The sequence below is a fragment of the Saccoglossus kowalevskii genome, chromosome 17, assembly GCF_978046115.1.
Source record: "Saccoglossus kowalevskii chromosome 17, keSacKowa6.1, whole genome shotgun sequence".
Classification (NCBI taxonomy): Eukaryota; Metazoa; Hemichordata; class Enteropneusta; family Harrimaniidae; genus Saccoglossus; species Saccoglossus kowalevskii.
The window spans coordinates 13,505,297-13,529,275 of NC_140657.1; the positions used below are offsets into that span (position 1 = coordinate 13,505,297).

The 23,979-nt window shown below is 35.5% G+C and overlaps 1 protein-coding gene and 1 long non-coding RNA gene across 2 annotated transcripts; one reads left to right on the plus strand and one right to left on the minus strand.

The window, feature by feature from the left end:
* The first annotated feature begins 919 nt into the window (after nucleotides 1–919).
* On the plus strand, nucleotides 920–12,876 carry LOC102801511 (uncharacterized). Its single transcript, XM_085492165.1, has 7 exons — nucleotides 920–1,097; nucleotides 8,570–8,685; nucleotides 9,186–9,261; nucleotides 9,489–9,605; nucleotides 9,960–10,145; nucleotides 11,834–11,944; nucleotides 12,253–12,876. The coding sequence occupies exons 1-7, from the start codon at nucleotides 936–938 to the stop codon at nucleotides 12,445–12,447; spliced, it is 963 nt and encodes a 320-aa protein (XP_085348291.1). The 5' UTR covers nucleotides 920–935; the 3' UTR covers nucleotides 12,448–12,876.
* A 9,811-nt stretch (nucleotides 12,877–22,687) lies between these two features.
* LOC146732671 (uncharacterized) lies at nucleotides 22,688–23,560 on the minus strand. The gene is made up of 2 exons (XR_014926840.1): nucleotides 23,490–23,560; nucleotides 22,688–23,014 (listed from the first exon to the last, which is right to left on the minus strand). It is a non-coding gene; the product is annotated as an uncharacterized LOC146732671 (long non-coding RNA).
* Between the last annotated feature and the right edge of the window lie 419 nt (nucleotides 23,561–23,979).

Below are 23,979 nucleotides of genomic sequence, written 5' to 3' on the forward strand. Positions count from 1 at the left end.
GTTTTCAAAGTGAGAAGCACAAACTAATTTGCAGTAGGACTAGTTAGCCAATGATAATATGTGTTTTTTTTTGTTCTATTTCCTCGCTTGGTAATCGGCAGAACGATGATCTTGAAGAATCAAGTAACACCTTATACCACGATAACATTATTTTTATTTGTAAATTATAACCATTTCACAAAAAGATCATTATGAGCTATCGATAAAATATTCTAAAATTGTAAGAAGTAAGAAGAAATCAACATGAGAGCCCTCTAATAACAAATACACGCCAGGATTACGCGTAATAAAAGTCTTGTGGCTGAGATACTTTCGGTGTTCTAGCCGCAAGGTACTCGGGGAAGCCCAATCATCAACTACACTTAAAACAACAATCTTATTTTTACACAAATATTTACAAGTTTATTTTAGCAGTAACATGTATTTTTCTCAAGGTATACATGTCTTCAAGGCGGCTATCACAGATATCGTACCATGCTGCATCATAACTTGGAAGTCAGTAGTAGACGACCAAATCATATTCCCCGTGTTCAATGAAATGGCAAGCTTTGTCATCCAATCCATGCAGCGTACACAGTGAACACTTTTCATTATTCATGAATTGTTGGGGCAATTAGTGTTTTCGCTAATGGTGACATGTGAAGTATTCCGTACAATAATGAAGTCCACGAACATGCCATGCTATTACCGCCCTAGATTTAACGGGCAGGCAGAAGCGACACCTGAATCTACGACTGCTGTTCAAATAGTCTTGAAAGTCTCTTCCTTTGATACCATCTTGGATCATTGCGACAGTTTTATTATAGCTAATCGCAATCATGTTCATCGTGTGTCGAGAGCAAATGTTTTTGAAGTGTTAAAGATATATCCTAACACAGGGTCGCCACTGGGGGCATCCTATATTCAGTTCGGACGTGGACCGACAATTATCAAATATGGCAGCCCCAACTACCCCTGTCATTGACTTCACTGCGTATGGTTTGCAGAGAGAGTCCCCGGACGAAGAATGTTTCCGGAAACTGGTAGATGAAGTACATTATGCATTGAAGACAATCGGTTTTCTTTATTTGACAAACCATGGTATTCCACAAACACTGGTGAGTATAGATCGAATGCACGCGCCATTATCAAACACATCATCCGCCATTTTAGCCGTCAGTATAAAATCTAAATAAATATGGCCAGAATGTATTCGTTACGTTTTCGATGTGTATTGATTTGCAATATAATTCATCTGGACTTTGAATGTGAAATTCGGCGACTAAATAGCACCCTGTGACGCTGGAAACCTAATCACGTCCGAATTTATGAAACTGTTGGTTGATGTTCTGTTCTGTTCTCAATTTGTTACATTACACAACATATTTTTTTAGATATTTTAGACATTTGTAGATATAACAAGAAATAATTAGAAACGGTAATATTAATGTTATTTCAACACTAAACTTTCAAAAAACAGACCGAGGTTAAACAGAAAAAAGCGAATTACTATTTAGATAACAAAGAGGAATTTTTATTGTATAAAAATAGTCCCAACCAGTCACTAAACAAAAGTAAATCTAAATAGTCTTAATGTTTATTTATAAATGTAATCTCCATTGCTTATATGTACGGTGAACCGTGAGAAACACGTAGGCGCACTAGGTACTACGGTAACATTGAAGCATAGTTGATAAATATATGTATTTCCGATCGCGTGGCTTTCCAAGGTAAGTGGCTTGCAGATATAACTGATGACGTATTACCTTGATGCAAAATAAGTGGTTTGTGATAACCGACATTAGAGGCGAGGGTGGGGTAGGTTTACATTCTAATCCCTGAGATTTGAGTATTTATGTTGCAATACCACGTACCATTCCACAATTCCCATGCCATTTGATGCCAAAACATGCCATTCCACTATGCGCAATGCCATTTAATGCAACAACATGCCATTCCACTATGCGCCATGCCATTTAATGCAACGACATGCCATTCCACTATGCGCAATGCCGAGCTTGTGAAATAGACCATCCTTCACAAATACGACACGCTTGTTTATCTTATGGATTCTGCGATAAGGACACCCAGGTTAGCCAAATTCGCCAATACATCGTCCAAGCTTTGCGCGATATTGATGCCCGTAAAATTGCCACTCGTTACGATGCCTTTCAACGCATTCACCCAGAACTGGTCGGAAAATATTCTCGACGGTATAATCGTGTGCTATTCCAACGTTATAAATCGACCCCTGAATTGTGCTTACCCTCCTGTAAAATCATGTTATCAACACGCGAAATGGATTCCCAACTTGTTGACATCATACAGCAGCATACATAGAATAAACATGTTGTTCATACTTTAGCAGTTATTCTCTATGGTACAGTGAAATGTAGGAAAATTGGGGAGTTTTCAACCTAGTTTTGCTATCATTTTCAATCATTTTTTTTAAATGTCATGTATAACCATTTTTATTTACTCAGTGTGAATACTTTACTGCGTTTAAAAATGTATACTGCATGTATTTCAACCTTCTTTTTTTAAAAATGTCATTTTTTTAATTCTCATTATTACTCCTAAGAATATCATTCTTATATTACTTATAATAATATCATTCTTATATTACTCAGTGTGAATACTTAAGTGTTTGAAAAATGTTTTCTATTTCAATTTATGATTAATTACTTCAAAAAACAAAACACCAAAAAAAATAAACAAAAGATATATTTAATGTAACTTATCTTACTAGTTTTGTCATCTAATATCATTCTTATATAACTCAGTGTGAATACTTAACAGCGTTTGAAAATGTATACCATTTCAATTTATGATTAATTACTTCAAAAAACAAAACACAAAAACAAATAAAAAAATATATGTAATGTAACTGATCTTACTAGTTTTTTTGTCAAAAATGTATACCCTATGTATTTAAACCATTTTTAAAATGTCATGTTTTTTAATGTTAATATTCTTCTTTTGTGTAATAAACAACGTTAGTTTTCAAAATGACGTGTATTTATTTGTGTGTGTGTGTGTGTGAGCGCCCTCTGTCGTTCGTTCAGAAAATTCTTTCCTGACGTCAATGGTTGTGAACGCCTGACGTCATCCCGGCGACACGATAGGTACGACCATGAGGGCGCTGTTCGTGGGATGACGTCATAACATCCCACGATGACGCAATATCGGTATGGGATATTCCCAATATGACGTCACCGTTATGACGTCAACCCATGAACAGCGCCCTCATGTTCGTACCTATAGTGTCGCCTAAACTACTTACGTTTCTTCCGTCCAACTTAATCAGCGGTTATTTAAAAGTATACGTTATAAACATTGAACGGAAATCTGCGGTTTTTCAGAAATTACCGTTGATTTACGTTGGACTGAATGGACGACAAACGTAGCATTTCCGGCTGACGGTTACGCGACGGATATGCCACCCTGTTACGTTCAGACGCTGGTACTCGACTCGTATAACAAATAAAACGCCCGAATGCAAGCAGTGTGCAAGATAGAACGGTAGTATATTTTCAATGGCCTATTCAAATGTCACATAACTTTGTGTGCTACACCACACCTCAAACAAAAATGCTAACAGTAACATACAACCAATATAGACTTCCGTTTAAAAACGGCAAAAAGAACAAACAGTCAAAATTAACAATACATATCAAATCAAAGAGTTCGTTCTGTGCTGGCCTGTCACTCCGTCGTCTTCGAACTTTTGTCACAACTCTCAGGTGGTGTCAATCTTCATTCTTTCATCTCCGTCGAAGCGTACCAAGTTTCAGCTCACACGTGGACTTCTTGCAGCTTCTTCCAACACGTCACCGGAACGAAAACACAAGCCAGACCGGACAGCTAACAATGTTCAAGAGCAAACCCCATTTCCTAATAAACTGATAAACCAGTCAGTGATACTGGTAAAATTATAGTGCTATCAGTTTACCGTCTATTTGGATTCTTCTTGCTATCAGTTTACCGTCTAATTGCCGTCCTCTCCTCAACGTAAAACAAAAGGCTTTTTTATAGCCAAAGCAGACTCCCTAACTCAGTACAAATAATTATGCAAAATAGGGATAAATTGACAAAAGAACACAACATAAAGCGACCGAGGACAATATGACGTTTCAATAAAACCCCAACTAGAAATTACACAAATAATAAATACATAAAATAAACTCAAACGTAACACACCCACATAGTCCGACGGTTACGCTGCGGTTTTACTGCATAACCGCCATGTAACAGTTGTGTAACCGTACCGGAAACACGCGAGTTCATGCCGTGAATGGTTTAACCTTTGAAACAGATCCCTGGTAATTACATGATCACGCCAATGGATACAGCCATTAGCTGTTCGCTTTGTTTACTCTGCCACTTATTTTTCAGTATAAAAAAAAACATTTGGTCTGCAGATGTACTCTATGGAAGTCAGTGGTCAATGTTTTTTTATATGACTTTTTGCACAAAAAAACACACAAACAAATCATGAAAACCTTATACACATGGTGCAGACTTTACCTTTCAGCTTAACACCGGGTCAAAATAAATCACAGCGTTTCTTACCTTTAAAACAGTACTTCCTGGATAGCTGCAGTGTATGTTCACTGAGACAGTGGAGTTTTTATATATCTACTGGCTCGTATCTGAAACAGGAAGTATTTGAAGCGCTCGACTTATGAAAGGGGTCTATGAATTATTGCCTGAGGTTTCCGTTTTTTTCTATTTGCAAACGGATTAAATGTCAAGACTCCCGTGCTGTCAGCACTCAAGTGAGATTCACTGGAAATTACATGCAATAATATGAATGCATTCACATTTTCTCTTTTTTTCGCTAATGAATAACCACTATTACAGAAGATGCTCACTCCTGGACAACTGCCCACATCACACTGCAGAATTACCCAGCACACTAACCTACTTTGCACCCCAAAAGCAGTCATCACTCCAGCATACAATAGTTAAAATCCATAAACCTACCTGTAAGTGCATACAACTAACTTCCAATACGCACTCGCATACCAACAAACTGCTAGTTAGACCATGATCTGATTCATGTACACCTGTACATTAGTTGCCGAGCAACCACTCGGCACCATAAGTAGATTATGTGATATGCGTTTATTAAATTCTATTTATTTTACAGTAACATAACCTACATACACACATTACTAGTCAATATAAAAAATAACACCAAATTCGTGACAAATTTGTCGCATCACTCTTTCCTTCCAAAAAAAGTGTGTTACAGAGACACTTTTTCCTTTAGTTCTCAGCAAAATAACTTTTGCTTAGAAAGTCAGCTCTCAATGATCTGCACCCATAAATGATTCAATCCTGTATCTAAACGGCTGTAGAGCGCATTACTTCAGCATTTGTCATATTAGTATGTTATATATACACAAGTGATTTATGATCTGTTTGTAACACAAATTCATCCCCAAACAAGTATACAACGAAATTCTGCACACCCTGCATTCTGCTTCGAACAATTGAGTAGCTATAAGATGGGGAACAAAATTAATTTGCTTTTTAGGGACCCCATTGGTTCAGTATCACAAACTGTAATGCTGTTCAAGCGTCAAAAGCCAATGCAGAAATTTACAAAACCATCCTTTTTCATCATCAGAACATTTGGGGGGAAAGTATGGAGAGTTTGATAGTTCTATTATCCCCATAGCGCTCCATCTTAGACAGAGCTTCTTCACTGTATCTTTCATAGCATAGGGTTTAGATTAAGGTTCCGCTTACTGGCTCATCAGTTGCGATCCTTATCTCGTGCTCTCCAAAATTGGTCTTTCCTGGAACATTGGTCAGAACACCAGAGTATTTCCCCAATAATTCCTTCACCTCAATCTTTTGTTCCTCGTTCAAATTGTTCACTACTACATCCTGTATAGATTGAGTTGGCTGTATGGCGAGATGAACACTCCTCAAAGGTATCATTATTAGGATTACCAAAACTGGACTCAACTTCCGGTTTAACATAGAGCTTTAGCAAGTTAGCATGAAATGTCGTCGTCTTGCCAGAAAGATTAATCTTGTAATTAGTATCATTTAATCGCCACAATACTAGGATTATGTGATATGCGTTAATTCAATTATAATACTTTTATAGTACTTTAAACTATATACACAAATTAACAATAAATATGAAAAATAACACCAAAATAGTGACAAATTTGTCACAATTATACACAGATGTCAAACAATAAAATGTTGCAAGGTGACTAATTACGTTGTGGAAAGTTGTTCAACACTGCACTGCTGTTCCAGTGTATTTCTACAACTATTTTGATATGATAACTCCCGTTCTTCCACGACACATTCACGCTTTATATACATGTTCATCTACACATCCTGGGAATGAAACCTCAAAAGTCGCCCGTATTTTGTTTATTGTTATCTACAGGGCCTGCGTGACTTGTACACATAGAACGTAAATCATTGTAAAGGTTCATGAATACATAAACTGGCTTACGTGACTTCTGTACTCATTAAATGGTAGCAATATGGCAGCACAGACAATTCCCGTTTTTGACTTCTCGGCATATAATCTAAATAGAAATACACCTGATGCCGAGACATACCAGAAGCTTATTGATGACGTACATCATGGTTTCATTACCGCTGGATGTGTTTATTTCATAAATCACGGCATTCCAAAACTTGCGGTGAGTGGAAATACTTTGTAATAGGAAGGTTGATTTTGCCAGTGTATGACATTGTTTTGGCTACTGGAGTTGCAGTTCGACCCAAATGTACACACAGTACGTAGTTCATTGCAGATTAGTTCAGCTTATTTCATCCAAACGATCAGCTGAGGTAATGCCTCGGTGTCCCCTTTCTTGCCAAATCTTACAAACTCCCGTAGCCGTTGCCATGATCACATAATTACCGGCGATGTGTCTCAAATGTTAAAGTACTGTCACTGTTGAAAACAACTTGTAAATGAAGTATTTAAAAAAATCCTCTATGTAGTATATGTTTATAATGTCTACTACGAACATACAAGTTGTTATAATACAAATTTCAATGTAATAACATGACAATAGCGTATAAAAAACGTGTAATTTACTAAGCACAACTTTCGCTCAGTGACGGTGTGCTTGGGCCACATGCGGGGTCACATGTCTTTACGTTTGGGGTGAATAGCTCTAACATCAACCGACTTAGCCGACGTCGCTTACACTGTAGAAATACCAGGTTCGACCGCAAAGGAATATGCTAACTCATTCCCTTTCGAAATAATCAGAGATATTCCCATCTCACGTGATTCTAATAAACGCTCTAAAAATATGAAAGGTACATTACAAGAGATGAAAGGCCATTCTACAAATTATCAAACAAGGTTATACAAAGGTACATAAGGTTAAATATACAATATGTTATATATTAAGTGCACAGTGCGTATGGTGGCAATCTGCTTCGCTGGATTGCCCTTAACATCGCTGTTCTGTGTGTCACTGTGCGGGTGATTTCCAGTGTATTCAAGCTGAGTCGAACGAGCTATGTCAGAGATGTCAAACGGCATCAAAGGAGTCAAAGCAAGTGTCGTAAAGCTCACGCTACAGCTTTCTAAGTCACTCAAAAGGAAATGCTCATGGTTGGTGGGAATTGTACAGCCCTTGGCACAATGAACTTGAGCATTTTAGACTTTTGTTTGCGTTCAATCAATTCTTTTTATTTTATTTTCAGACAGACGATAGTGCGTTTGTGAATTTGTAATGCACTTAGTACGAACATGCAACAATAGAAATGTTGTATCAAATTATGTTGTAAGTGTGTGTTACTGTTTTCAGTAATATAACACAAAAAGTCAAATGACAGCTAAAGGCTGTCGCCCCAGCACGGACCAGAACTACGGTATTTTAGGGCAAGTTTATTTGTATAATATTTCTCAGTTTAATTCATAATTATATAGCTAAGACATCACTGAAACAATTTATTATATCCGTAAAATACGTGCCTATCGACGACAACAAACTCCCGGAACTCCTTGTGCGATATGTGTTAGATCGGTGTAGAGAAGACGCCGGACTGCAGAGTCGATGAGCTGAGCTGAGGTTCTCTTTGTGAATGTGGCAGCCCATGTGATATTGGTGATGCAATAACAAGATTTTAAAAGTTCTTAGATCAAAAGAAAAATAAGCAATGTTGTATATCGATTGATTGAATACTTCCTGAAAGAGAGACGATTTTTAAGATATATTGCTACATTATATTACCCAGTAAAATTGTATTCGTGTTTTGGAGGTATTGATTCCAATGTCTGAATGTTACGTTGACCCGAACATGGATATCAATCAGCGTTGTGACTACTGTAGTTGAACAGTTTACAGGCAGATTATTTGTGTAAGGCAAATCAAAACATACATTGTATGATAGTTATGTTGACCTCGTCAATTCGTCAGAGTGTATTGTTCTCATAGTCTACTGATCATATTTGATGTATATGATACAGATAAAAAGTATATCGTCGTAAATGCCATGTCATAAACGCTCTGAACATACAGTCAAACAGTCACTTGAATCAATGTGTACTTTCACTTATATAAATTAGAAACATTCTATATCCTTCTAGATTGACAACGCATTTCAGCAGTCGGCAAATTTCTTCACTTTACCAACTGAGACGAAGGTGAAATACTCGAGACCCGATAATAGTAACCATGGTTATGTTGCAATTGGCAGTGAATGGTAAGTACCTTTATTATTGTTGGTGATATGACGTATTGGAGCACACGTTACAAAACAAACTCAGATAGGTGGGATTCGAGTTCACAATGCAATATTGTATCACAATAAACAGAACGCTTTCCTGTACCGCCTATTACCAAATCCCCGGTCTTTGTAATCGTTTACCAGAAATAGATATTTGCATTGAATACATAAGTCTTTTTCTGCGACTCTTGGAATTTAATTGTTTTTAAATATTGTATGAAGAATTCAGTGCAATCTAAGACTTTATTTTTCAAAGTATCTTCAAATGTATGATTCCATAGTGTTATTGACCTTGTGTCTTATTTGTATGATTAAACGATGTTGATGAATAATTTTAGAAATAGCCATACTAATAATTGTTTATAATAATATTACAAGTTCATATATACCCACGTGAATAACTCCCAAAATTTAATTGGAGCTCAAGACAAAAGAATGTTAAATTTAATATACATAAGCGTCTATGCTATATGCAGTCTTTCCGCTAACAGACCTGGAGACTATAAGGAATCATTCAATTATATACCTTTGAAGGGAGAGGCAAATACAAAGGTAAGAAGATAAATCTTTTATTCTGATTCATTGTGATTTCAGAAAGGAAGTTATTCGGTATCAACAAGTATTCAGTCCTGAGGAAGCAATATTTTTGATTTTTTAAGTGAATACCATTAATTTCATCAAATATATGTACAATAACTTCAATTGGCCATAATTATTGCACATATATCCTAGATTTTGGCAGATTCTAATAATTTGAACAATATTTGTATGTACTGTAGATATTCCCGAATGAAGAAGTACCAAAGTTCTCCCAAGCATTGACAACTCTGTACCAGGAATGCATACAGTTAATCAACCGCATATTAGAGGTCGTGGGGCGGGGTTTACCAATAGAGGTGAGTGTGACAAAATATTGGGTTCTTAACTATGGATTGTCATTAAAAATTGACAAGGATAACGTGTCTATAATGAATGTGTGTGTTTGGTTTCACGAAAGTAAAATCTGCCAAACAAATTAAAGAATGGGAAAAAACAATCAACAAGTTAAATACTGCTGTGTATATTACTAATTGTCCAATATATTATTTTATCTTATTTTCTATCAACGTATACTATAGTTACGTATTACACAATTGAGTGGCCCCTCAAGCATGTGAACACCCATAGTTTTGCCTGATAACGAATGTACCTTCATCTGCCAATCATTTATCTTATAGAGACCGTTCTCAAAAATTACCTTATTTTTGTAGGATCCTCTTTTGTTCGTAAAAGCTCATGAAGGGCTTAACAGTGAAGCCAATATGTCAACAATGAGTACTGTATGGTATCCGCCAATCCAAGACGATGACCTCAAAACCGATCAGATACGATGTGGTGAACATGTAGATTATGGTTCAATTACTCTGGTATTCCAAGATGACAAAGGAGGGTTACAGGTAATTTAAATGTGAAAAAAATAATCATGTTTATCACCAAACAATTGTTGTGATGTGATCAGCATTATTTGCTATTGCGTAATTCATTACCTTCGAGTCAGCCTTCGTTGTTCTGCATGGAGCACTATGTATACGTGATCACAATACTGTCCATAGGCCTGTTTCTTTGGTTCTGATTATTATACTTTCAAGGCCTTCTAGCAGCACTTTCTTGAGGTCAAGGACTTCCGACATTAAATCATCAACTAGTTAAACACCGCTGTTTCGCCTAACACAACATTTTGTAGACAACACATCTTTTAGTGATTCTTCTTAAACAGACAGATTTGTTTATTGATCACGTGGTTCTGCGGCTAATTTTTGGATTTGACCATTTACTGGCATGTATCAGTTACTTCACTAACACAATCTACCTTGGCTATTCCGATTCGATTCTGCATATAATTTGCGTAATTGGTATTTAAGAGCAATGACTTATGTATACTAATGGCTAATATATTATCACATTATCATATATGGTCGTTTGACTTTCATTATAATCCATAATTGCAATATCTCAAGCATTGTAGCATTTTTTCCAAATGCCACAAGTATTGAAAGCATTGTACAAGAGATGTGGCTAATATAATAGATTTCTCTTCTTCTTTTTCAATACACGTAACTGTAAACTCCCAGACACTATAAAGAATGAGCTATTGCAACAAGTCTTATAATGAAGACATTGACAAAATATTTGACTAACATATATAAGATAACCATAGATCTTCGTGTGACTTTATTATTTAGGTTCTTTTCATTAACCTCTCTGCTCATTTCTTTGTGGTGATTAGTTTTCTATTTTTATTGTGAATCTTTTTGTCATTTGGTAAACAAGGATATTTTTTACTTTTGTGTGTATATTGAGCATTAGTAACGTATGTTAATTTACAGTCAGCTTTGTATAATATATAGAGACTGCAAATTATCATATGGTCGAAATTGCTCCGATTTGGAGGGTAAATAATGAAAAAGACTCCCATATTTTGAGTATTTTTTTAGAGTTTTAGATATTTAGATACAGGCATGCTTCCCAGATTTATAGTACAGTAGAGAAGTGGGCGTGTCCCCTAGAAACCATGCCAAAGCAACCAATAATTAATCAGCATAGTTTGGTAAACATGAGTATTGATTAAAAATATATATTTCCCTGCATCTACGGAATGAATTGTTATACGAGGCGCGTATTCGGTGTTATTTGAGTTATTTTGAATTTGAATATACCAAAGTATTATTGCCGCTACATTAGCAATACTCATCACTTATGGCTCGGATTGATACAAACCTCTTTCTGACATCAAGCTAGGATCCAATATCGCGTTATTATATACACATATTAGAACTCGTGATCATGACAGCCAATAGATTTTGTGCATTTGCATGACCGTCGCAAATTAGAGCGAATTGCAAATGAACGCATCGAATGTATCTTACGTGCTACCCCTAAATGATATTCAATGTAGTGTTCGCGTGGTTTAGTATGACAGTTTCGTCAATGTTCCTCGAGTCTGCAAATGCGCATTTCGATCAGACAGATAGTCAACTGATTGCACACTTGACATGTAACTTTTCTGGAGTGTTATGCAAGAACATTTGAACAACTATGAGTATTTGTCCTAGAAATGGATTAGACTTTATTATTATTTTTCTAGATGGCGTGTGAAGATGGTAGCTTTATTGACGTCAAACCAGAAAAAGGGGGTGTTTTTGTGAATCTGGGATATTTAATGGAGAGATGGACTTCTGACACACTGAAAGCAAGGGTAAGTAACAGCATTAACGCCATTTGTGACATATTCTCATCTTTATTGATAAAGAATGGCTTAACGGTAAGTTTTGGGTTGAGTTTTCAATAAACGTCCGAGGCCGGTAGAAAATAGACTTCAAGCACGCCGCTAACTACCAATAGCGTCCAAGTGTGCAAACATTGTTGACAACAAACAACTAGTGAATGGATGATGTTGTGTAGTTGTGTAATAATATGGTTAAAATATAGATCACAGTTGTAAAGACATGTTTATCCCATCTTTGCCTCGATGCAATGATATATGTTTGTATTTTATCTTTACAGGTACACAGAGTTGTAAACCCCGAATCCAGTGAAATAAAAAAACAAGCTCGCCAGTCACTTATCTGTTTTGTTAACCCAGATAAGGCATGTATCATCAAGTGTGTGGACAGGAGCAACAAGTATCCTCCAATCACCAGCATGGATTTCCTCAACATGAAATTCGGTGAAGTCTATCAAAATTTTCAGACCGATTAAGAAGAATTCATGCAATCTATATTATACATATGTCTATAGCGGCCTCTAGCACTGGGAAATCATCGTTATTCAGAATTCTGAATGTGTTGCATATTTAAGTAGGGCTTTACCATCCATTGTAACATTTAGTGTTCCAATTTCCTTGCTCAGTATATTTGGTAAAATTTTTACTTCGATACTAAATAGACGGCTGTATTTTGGGTAGAAGCACTTGGTAAGATCGACGAAGCACAGGTGGGATTCAGGAAGGGTTACTCAACGTTTGATAACATTTTTATTATGCAGTCAATTATTCAAAAGTACATTACCAGAAAATGGGGAAAATTGTATTGTTCGTTCGTCATTTGTCGTAGGCTTTTGACACTGTTTATAGACAAAGGTTGTGATATATTCTGTTAAAGGAGAGAATAAACGGGAAAATGTTTAAAATATTGTCCAGCATATATTCAAACGTGAAATCGTGTGTCCACACCCCAAATCGAAAGACCGAATATTTTGACTGTCTGTAGGCGTTCGGCAAGGCTGCATGCTAAGCCCTTTTTTATTTCCCCTTTTCATAAACTGTTCTTTGAATTGCATCAACGCAATGATCATAGCATTCATCTATCTCCGACCCTGTCGAACTTTTCTGCCTATTATTTGCAGATGATGTAACAATGTTTTCAGATACGGTGACCGGGTTGCAAAGATCTCTTAAAATATTAAATAGTTACTGTGTCAGGTTGAAAATGTTATGATATGCTTTACAGTATAGAAGAGTCATACATGGATCACTGATATAAAAAAATTGTTGTTTATTTGTAATATGAAAAATTGTTGGTACAGTCAGGAAGTTAACAATACTAGCACGTTTATGGAAACATTTACTGTTGGATTCAAATGTTACTTGCAGCATAGCTGGCTAAGTGACATATGTACGTTTGAAAAACTCGTGACTTTTCGCGAATTTAAAACAGAGCTACAGCGGGAGAAATATCTTACTTCGGTCACTATAAACTCCCACAGAAAAACCTTAGCACGTTTTCGTTGCTCTTCGTATAGCCTACGCATAGAAAATGACAGGGGAACTCTTGAGATAGACCAGCGGCTTTGTAAAGTCTGTTATACAAATCAAATAGAAATAGTATGCCCATTTTATTCTGAATTTCGTCAATTGTATCTTCCAAAATATTATTTCCACCCTCCATCTTTTCATAAATTTGTAGAATTATTAACTTTACAAGAAACAAATATAATTAAAAGTTTGGCAGCCTATGCTTATCACACATTCACACATTGAAACTTAGAAGCGATATTGCTGATTTTTTGTAATTTAAGAATATTTATGTATATACTTTTATGGGCCGATGGCCTTGAACTTGTACATAAAGATCATATATATATATATATATATATATATATATATATATATATATATATATATATATATATATATATATATATATATATATGGTGTTTAGTGTTCCAAGAACATGTTTTCTGTATTTTATTTTGCTAGAATCGAATTCACTGGCCTCACACATATATGTATACATGTTTGCCTTGAAATGTAGCCGATCTCATTGTCTAAGTGCCACACTTTAGAGTCGAGTCTTACATTGGCTGAACTATTTGTATATATGACAATAAAACAGGAATAATTCTGTTCAGCACACACAGTATGTGACAAATAGTCTTTCAAAGGTCAGAATGGCATTGGCTCTTTAGTGCACTAAATAATTAAACAACGTCTAAATAACCACTCACCTACCCATAATGTAGAAAATATGCATAATCAGGACATCCTACGTGTTGATGTTGATGTATATCTACTAATGCAAATAGTTATTAAATACATATTGTAACATGATTATCTAATTAAATCGTATATTTTATTATGTTATTGTATTATAATGGGCATATGTGAGTGCGCATTCAGATTATTTGCGCTATTGGCCATTATTTTATTTTTTGAGAATGGCCTAAAATGTTGTGTTGTTGTGTTTATTGAATCACACAGCCTCATTTTCTGAACCCAAAACGTCATCTAGAAATGGCGTGTACTGAACATGACCCCCACCAAGGGCTTCGATATCGTGCACATGGTAAAGCATCTTGCAATAAGATATGGGCATGTTAACCACTCAATCATAATAACTGATTAAAAACGTTCAGCTCAAAATGGCATGCAGTGAATATGCATACATAGTGTCCAAAGTTTGAAGGAAGTTGGTACACCATGTTACACCCTGCTCATCATAATCGAACTTTATACTAAGACAGTTTCATAGATTAAGGTGCAGATTTGTGGGCACTCGGAGTGATTTTTTGCTTGTTCTTACCTAGACAGACTTGGCTAGATAGTGTTAAAAGTGCAGAGCATTATCAATGCAGGAACATACTAAAAAATCGATTTTAAAATGTGTATGTGATTAAAAGTCCCGAAAGTTTGTTTGCGTTGCTCTTTGATTGACAAGTCACTGTTGATGTTATCTGCAAATGAGTTGCTGGCCTCAGTTATGGTGCGGCGATGTGTAGCTTCCTATCCCCGACCCTGTTTAACTTACCTCAAGCGCTATCAACTAGTCTCGCAAACGACAAAAAAATAGATAAGACGTAGATGCTTCCAGCATGCAAGCGGAATAACAAAAAAACACAGTTTTAAATGATAAGTAAACTTTACCATCCTTATCTCCCAACATGTCAACAACTTCCAGTCTGGCAGCTTCCAGTGGTATACTATTTAATATTTTTTTACGCATATTTTTTTCTCTAAAGGCAATTTAAAACTGACTTGTACATTTTTCGTTTCGCTGTAACGATCACCGTGCTGGTAGCATTGCGAATAAACACCATTGCTGTGCTGCCATCGATAACTATTTTTTCACTAACTAACTAACGTCAGATGCTCGGTTAATTAAAAATACCATGGAAATTACAGAGAAATCGGCAACGAGCTGCTGTTTTTAAACACTGCGGGAAAAATCAAGCACTTTGCGATGCCATCTTGGTTACCTTAATTGGAAACCCCCTTTCTGCTAACATGTATCTGTAGCGATGTCGCCAAGTACGTTGTACGGCCATGCTCAGTGACCTCTGGTTCTAAGGCACTCTATGAATGAGGTCTTTCCAGAGGTCGTGGTTCGTTTAATTTTTACCGACTCGTCTCGTCTGTAGTTGAATGAAACCTGTCTCAATTTACAATAGTTTGCCTTTCATTTTGACTTTTTCGAACCGGCGTTTGAGCGATTGAGTAATAAAAACTGCGAATGGCCCTTGTGTAGCAAAATATTACGACCCATTTCAACCTTGCCGTCTAACTTCGCACGGTCCATTTCACCGGAGATCGTGAGAAAACTGCGTCATACAGAGTATTTTTAAAGGTTTGAGGAAAGGTAAATTTAGACACAACCCACCCAATGTCGATCGAACATCAGCAAGCGTCGGTTGATTTTGGATTTTAGCATGTCGATGTGATGCAATAACCATTTATGTAGACGATTAACGTCACTGTCATAAAACGGACATTATATCCGTTCGTGTTTTCTGGTAGGAAAATTACTTAGCTCCCACAGGTGTTGCCAGTTTGTCTTGACATTGACCGGGATTGAATATACAGCACATATCGTGCTTGAAAACTTTGTTATACGAAAACAAAACATACTATATATACGGCTGGACGGACGCCCTTTTTGTCAATAAACAACTGATAAACGTTGCGTGAAAGTTTCAATCGAAATAAACAAGAATTGTGAGAGGTATTTAGATTTGAACATCCATGGTAAACTGGAAAATACGTGTGGAGATAATGGATAATTTGCATAACCATTCACTTAGTAAGGAGTTTGCTAATGCTCATAATTAAAATGGCTGTAACAGTTCCAAATTTAAACCTATTATTGTTTTGTAAAAAGTTAAATGTAGTGCATAATATGGAGATCCCGTCATTACTTTTTTCACCATATTTCCTATTTATTGTTTATGTACAGCCTTGCTAAATCTTGCAAAGCATTTAAAAAGAGAGAATGTTTGTACCTGTTTTCTATATTTTAAAATCGTCGTTTGAGTATGTTCCACTATTCACAATGCTGCAAAATTTTAACAGTCTATAGCCAAGACTATAGCAAAACAAATCACTTCCAAGTGCTTACGAACCTGAATCTATACCTTAAGTACAACCAATTTGATTTACAGTAGTTTTTTTTATTCAAGTAATGTTCGATAATGAAAATTTGAATACTCTAGTACAATTATTAAGCTCCTCTAAAAGCCAAGTCATTAACTCGTTAGCTCTATTTATTTAACATCAAGTTAGAATAACCTAATATGCTTGCATATATAAATATTAATATCCCCATCACATTATATAGTGCTTATACTATCTATTGACACCCTCTTCATCTATATTTTTATACATATTTCGTAATATAAATTTATTTTTTGTCAACAATTATTTTGTATGATGGTGATGGGCCGAAGGCCATTAAACAACAAATAAATTATTATTATTAAATAATGTTCAATAATGAAAATCAATCGGGTTGCTGGCAAACATTAGACATTTTTGTCAATGATTGGTGAGAGAATTTATATTATGTGTAATAAAATGTCTTTAAAAGCTGATATGTTTTTTGGATCGCCAAAGGGGCCAAGTGAAGTAAAAGTTAGAATTAACTGACAGCTAGAGATATACAAATTGATAGTCTAAAACAGTTCAGTTTAATCCAGTGTCTGAATAAGCCATCTTGAACTATGTTGTTCCACGAATTTGTCGAGAGTTATTTTGCAACAATGTTTAATCATGGCACGACTGTTTTTGGGATATGTACATTACCACAATTGCAAAATTTCATAATGAAGTTGGCAATCCTTCAACTTAGATACTAATTAAATTGAGTTGACCAAATACAAAAAAACGGTGATTGTTCACCTAGGCATTTTCGAGCAGTGCTTAGCAGTATCCACAAAAAAACTCTCAAGCAAATGGGACATGGTAAAAAGTAATGGCTGATTGTAACTACACAGATGGATGGCTCAAAGACAATTGCAACTGAAAATGCGGCAAATGTAACAGGGTGCTGCGTTTGTCCAACTATTTCATTTCAGAAACCAAATGAACTCATTTAAACTAGACGGAGCATTGTTTAAATAGAGTGCTGTTAACAACAGAATACCCAGGTATTGACAGTATAACTCTACGATCTTACTGCAATGTAGTTTCGGAGGCATTGTTTTTCCGGACAGTCTTCACAAATATGAATGTGCATAGCAAGTAAATTATCTTGTCAAATCATAGAAAATTGTGACTGCCAGACAATATGTAATTGGTTGAAATGATGGAGTTTCCCGGCTCATCATTTATTTACTAGTGACGTCTTCTTGGATCACTGTTTTCTAACATGTATTATCTTAACATATACTGTTTATTTTTACCCATGGTGTGCACGTAATAACAATTTACTTGCTGATCTAGCAAATCTGTTTTGCAAAACAAAAAATTGCGTCAAATCTCAAGTGTGAAAAGTAGTACTTTTGTTTCTTTGTCAAAATTGGCATACTCATAATTTGCAATTTGGCTCTCTTTTGGTTAGGAGTCCAAGCCAATGTGGCTTTGAATTGTTTTGTTAACATTCTAATTTGACCAGAAGCCATACTCCTTTTTTCTTTTTAAATATTTTTTTATGCCAGGCGACAGTTCTGGACATTGATTGTCACTGTTGTCTCTCCTGAAACTTTTTTGTATGTGCTAATTGCTCGCCATACTCCTTACCAAAACGTGATCATTGAAAAATGTCTCAGATTGATACATGTCCAATGAAGTGACATATTTTACATATGTCCAAAATATGCCTGGGACATGTGCACTCCTATTCATATATGACTGAAACAATTCCTGTTAAAATCATTATTTTAAACCTAGTTCCTATCTAGTTTGTTAGAAACAGGCATGCTCAGTAAATTTTCAAACCGTGCTATTCATGAAATTGTATTCAAACTAAAAAGATAGATATGGACATTTCTCAGACTGGTCTCAAACGCGTCCGAAAAGACTTATAATATGTGTGCACTTTGAGGCATAATTGCATGAGGTCGCGCAATATTTCATGTCGGTCATGTTAAGTAAATATGATGTGGTGGCATTGGCACAGTGTTCAGAAATCCTGCAACTAAACTGCCATTTATCATACTAAATGTTCAGCAACCTAAGTCTGACGTCACCTGGAGCTTGATTCAAGAAGCTGCAGCTATTTATTGAACAGTTTGAGTCAAGTAATATTCATACAAATACAGCCATGGAGTTATGTTGATATGCTTTTCCACATAGGAATGAATGCAAGCACATTTAAAAGTGCTTCTCGCATTGATGTTCTAATTATATCATCACATTTACTTGATGAATGCAGTCTACACCACATGAATATGAGTTACATTATTTCATTTGTTATTTTATTGTAGTATGGCTTTTGTCAATTATTTGGATAATGTTGCTTGGAATAAATGCTCAATCTTCATACTGATGTTAGTGTGTCTTTGTTCATTGTAACCACTAAATGTATTCATATGCTTGAAATGTGTCTATAATATGTTTATGTTTGTGATATGTTTGAAGCATCTTTTAGGTTATACATATATGTTGTAATCAAACGCCAAACATGTCCCAAATCTGGCAACATCAGTCATACAAAATTATACTAGTTTCAAAATAGTAGATGATGATGAGACACATCTGAAGTATGTCTCATTCACACATTTGTTTAAAATTGATGTTACGGGCAATTGATATAATATTGAGTATGTAAGATAAAATTGTAGTGATCAGTCACAAGATCTTTTTTTTCATTATTCATGAATTGTTGGGGGCAATTAGTGTTTTCGCAAATGGTGACTTGTGAAGCATTCCGTACATTACTGATATAATAATGTAATCCACGAACATGCCATGTTTTTATCGCCCTGGATTGAATGGACGGGCAGAGGCGACACCTGGAACCTACGACTGCTGTTCAAATGGCTTTGAAATATTTTCCTTTGATACCATCTTGGAGTTTGACCATTGCGACAGTTTATTCATAAATGCTATTCGCAATGATGTATATTTTATCGTGTGTCGAGAGCAAATGTATTTCAAGTGTTCAAAATATATCCTAACACAGGGTCGCTACTGGGGGCATCATTTATTCAGTGTGGACGTGGTCCGACAGTTATCAGACATGGCAGCCCGAACAATCCCTGTCATCGACTTCACTGCGTATGGTTTGCGGAGAGAGTCTCCGCAAGAAGAGTTTTTCCAGAAACTGATAGATGACCTACATAGTGCATTCAAGACAATCGGTTTTCTTTATTTGACCAACCATGGTATTCCACAAACACTGGTGAGTATAGATCGAATGCACGTGCCACTATTAAACGCATCATCCGCCATTTTAGCCGTCATTATAAAATCTAAATAAATACGGACAGAATGTATTTATTACGTTTTCGATGTGTATTGATTTGTATTTGATTCGGTGACTAGGTAGCACCCTGAAACGCTGGAAATCTAATCAAGTCCGAATTTATGAAACTGTTCGTTGATGTTCTGCTATTTGCAAGGAGGTTATATTGCGAATTTCGTAGCCAGAACACATATCACTTAACACTATTGAATACCATTGTCGTTCCAATTAAGTAAATGTTATTTTCTTATTATATTATTTTATTAGGTATTAAATTTGTTACATTCCACAAAGTAATATTTTAGGACAGACTGAAATTTTAAAAAATAGATCGTAAATAGACATTTGTAGATATTACAAGAAATAATTAATAAACGGCAATATTAATGTTATTTCAACTCTGAACTTTCAAAAAATAGATCGAGGTTAAACAAAAAATAACAAATTAGTATTTAGATTACAAACCAGCATTTTTATTGTTTAAAAATAGTCCAAACCAGTCACTACATAAATGTAAATCTAAATAGCAATACCGTTTATTTATAAATGTTATTAATATTGTTTATATGTAGGCGAACCCGTGAGAAATACATAGGCACACTGGGTATTTCAACATTATTGGCAAAAGCTCGCATGCTTTGGGGGAATACTATACCGTATTAGAGGCATAGTTGGTAAATATATTGTATGTATTTCTGATCGCACGGCTTTTCAAGGTCAGTGGCTTGCAATTATAACTGATAACGTACTGCCTTGATGCCAAATAAGTGATTTGTGATAACTGACACTAGAGGCGAGAGTGGGGTAGTTTGACATTCAAATCCCTGCGACTTGAGTATTTATGTTGCAATTCCACAATACCACATGCCATTCCATTATGTGCCATGTCATTTAATGCAACGACATGCCATTCCAATATGTGCCATACCATTTTATGCAAGGACATGTCATTCCACCATGCCCCATGCCATTTGATTCAATGACATGCCATTCCACTATGCGTCATATTCATTTGATACAACGACATGCCATTCCACAATGTGCAATGCCATTTTATGCAACGACATGTCATTCCACCAAGCGCCATGTCATTTGATTCAATGACATGCCATTCCACTATGCGTCATATTCATTTGATGCAACAACATGCCATTCCACAATGCGCAATGCCATTTTATGCAAGGACATGTCATTCCACCATGCGCCATGTCATTTAATTCAATAACATGCCATTCCACTATGCGTCAAATTCACTTGATGCAACGACATGGCATTACACAATGCGCAATGCCATTTTATGTCATTTGATGCAATGACATGCCATTCAATAATGTACAATGCCATTTTATGCAACGACGTGCCATTCCACGATACGCCATGTCATTTGATGCAACGACATGCCATTCCACAATTCGCAAAGCCATTTCATGCAACGACGTGCCATTCCACTATGCACAATGCAATTTTATGTAACCACATGCCATTCCACTATGTGCCATGTCATTTGATGAAACGACATGTCATTTCACTTTGTGCCATGTCATTTGATGTAACAACATGCCATTTCATTATGCACAATGTCATTCGATGCAACAAAATGCAATTCCACTATGTGCCATGTCATTGTATGCTGTAATCTGATGTCGTTCATTGGTGTCGTTGTACTTGTATATTAATATGAGGTTATTACGAGGATCCCTCAAAGTATACACGAAGACAGTACAGCTGGAGCATCGACCGATGTGCAAAGTGGCATACTGTCTGAGTGCATACTTTGCGATATCCTCATAATAACCTCATTATACATCTTTTCTTATACATCTTCCACCATGTTATTTATTTATTTATTTATTTATTTATTTATTTATTTATTTATTTATTTATTTATTTATTTATTTATTTATTTATTTATTTATTTATTTATTTATTTATTTATTTATTTATTTATTTATTTTGATACAGATTGATAATGCATTCAAGCATTCATCTATGTTCTTTTCCTTGCCATTTGAAACAAAGAATAAATATCGGAAAATGAAGAATAGCCACCACGGCTACATCGAAGATGGCGGGGAAGCGTAAGTAGTTTCTACTGCTTAACATTGAATCATTTTGTGTTAGTTATATTTTAGTTTAAAACAGTTCTTTACTAACCCTAACTCCCATCTTGCTATCTTGAAGACGGACTAAGTGGGCGCATACTTAGAACAAGTCTGAAACAAACAATCTCATTCACTATGCACAATCAAAACCGATGGAATAACTCAGACTTGAGGTTCAGGATATCAAACAATATTTCTTAAAATGATTATATTCAACTCCTAAAATGACCTGCAAGGTTATGTCGAGTATATTTCATTTTATGTATGCTACTAGCATCTAAATATTTGGAGGTTATATATGTTATTTTATTTTATTTTATTTTATTTTATTTTATTTTATTTTATTTTATTTTATTTTATTTTATTTTATTTTATTTTTAATCTATTGTTTATTTGTTGATAGTTTTTTAAAAGTTTTGGTAATTGCGAATACCAAACAAGGATCTGACCCAATGAAAATATAAATCCCGTTCAAATCTCGTATAAGCTACAACCAATCACAGCTAGCATTTTATATTGGCCGACGGCGTACTCATTGGAGAAAATATTTAACAAACAATTCCAATGTACAAGAGAAAAGATCATGTTGCGGCGCATGGGTTTCATTTTGAAGACAATCATCTCATCTCAATCAAAGGTTGGCCGGGGGAAATGCCCGGAAAAGATGGTTAAATGCTGTTTTTTCATTTGCCTTTGAAAGCTAAAAAATCATGTTCTGTCATGTACAGCGACGGACAATTTATTTAATTTTTCCTTTTACTCACTGGCACCTTAAATTGTTAAAGTGAGAAGCCTATACTTTTTGCAGTCTGGCAAGACTGCATGTTCTCATCGGTGTTAGTGTTTATTAGTTTGTCTCATCCATTTTCCCGCAAATTTGTGTTGCCCTCATAAATTATCAGTGGGAATTTGAATTCTCGTCATTGAACTATTATATTCCAAAATTTTCATTTCCAACAAATGTGTACACTTCCTGATGCATCTTCGCCAACCAAGGTTCGTTTATTCAGTCATCTCTTCGACTTTACACCAAACACTGAGCATAATTATCTTGAATGGAAAGAAAAAAATAAGTAAATCATAATGATTAGAACACTCTAAGCAGCTATAGTAAACAATGCAAACTGATTTTAAACTGTATAACGGTGTATACGCAGAATATTGGAGAATATATTTCCTGATCAATTTCGATGTGTGCGAAATAAAAACTATTTTATTCTAGTCCAAATCAGCTCAATTACTTTAATATTCGTTGTTGTACAAAATGTTGATACATTTTAATAAATATTTACAGCTACGGCTTCAATACCGTAGACGAGTTTGGCAAGACAGTCAACAAAACAGTCACCCGTCTCTAGGGCAAGTGACTGGAAAAAGATACCGGTGTTCGGTGGAACCGGTGGAAAAAATCGTCACTCCTGGAATAACTACGCAAAATAACAACCTAAACTGGAACCATTTAAGCCACAATATTAACATAAAAATCATAGATGATTTTCGTTGCATTTGAAAATGATAAACTTACTGAAAAGCCGTTTGTTCCCGATCGTTTTCATCGCTAAAGTCGGTATAATCGCCATTTTATTTGAGTGTGTTTGTGACCTGATTCTGGTGACGTCATCAGGTGCGCTATAGAAGGAGGTCTGTGATTCGTTGACTAAACCAGTCATAGGAGGTCTCGTTGCAATCTCGGTACATAGGCATTGGTTCAGATGTTAAATATACCGAATCACAAATACGTAATATAAAAATATTAAAAAAATATAAAATAAAATACACGCCGTAAATACATCAGATTGTATCAGAAAGTGGCTCACTCCACGTTAATATTTAAACATTGTACTTTATTTCACGTTTATAAAAATATTTAGGATTTTGTCTTTTGCCCTTTTCAAATTTGACATATTTTAACGCACTCTCGATTGCTAGTTTAGATAATCTGTCTGTCGTAGTTGTTACAATTGAACAATAAACATCTGGTTTAATTTTCAGAACAAACCCGAGTAGACCCGGGG

Coding starts and splice junctions, on each gene's coding strand:
- LOC102801511 (XM_085492165.1), top strand. CDS start 936: ATGGCAGCCCCAACTACCCCTGTCATTGACTTCACTGCGTATGGTTTG. Junction 1,098..8,569: donor ATGGTATTCCACAAACACTG/GTGAGTATAGAT, acceptor ATATCCTTCTAG/ATTGACAACGCATTTCAGCA. Junction 8,686..9,185: donor GTTGCAATTGGCAGTGAATG/GTAAGTACCTTT, acceptor TGCTATATGCAG/TCTTTCCGCTAACAGACCTG.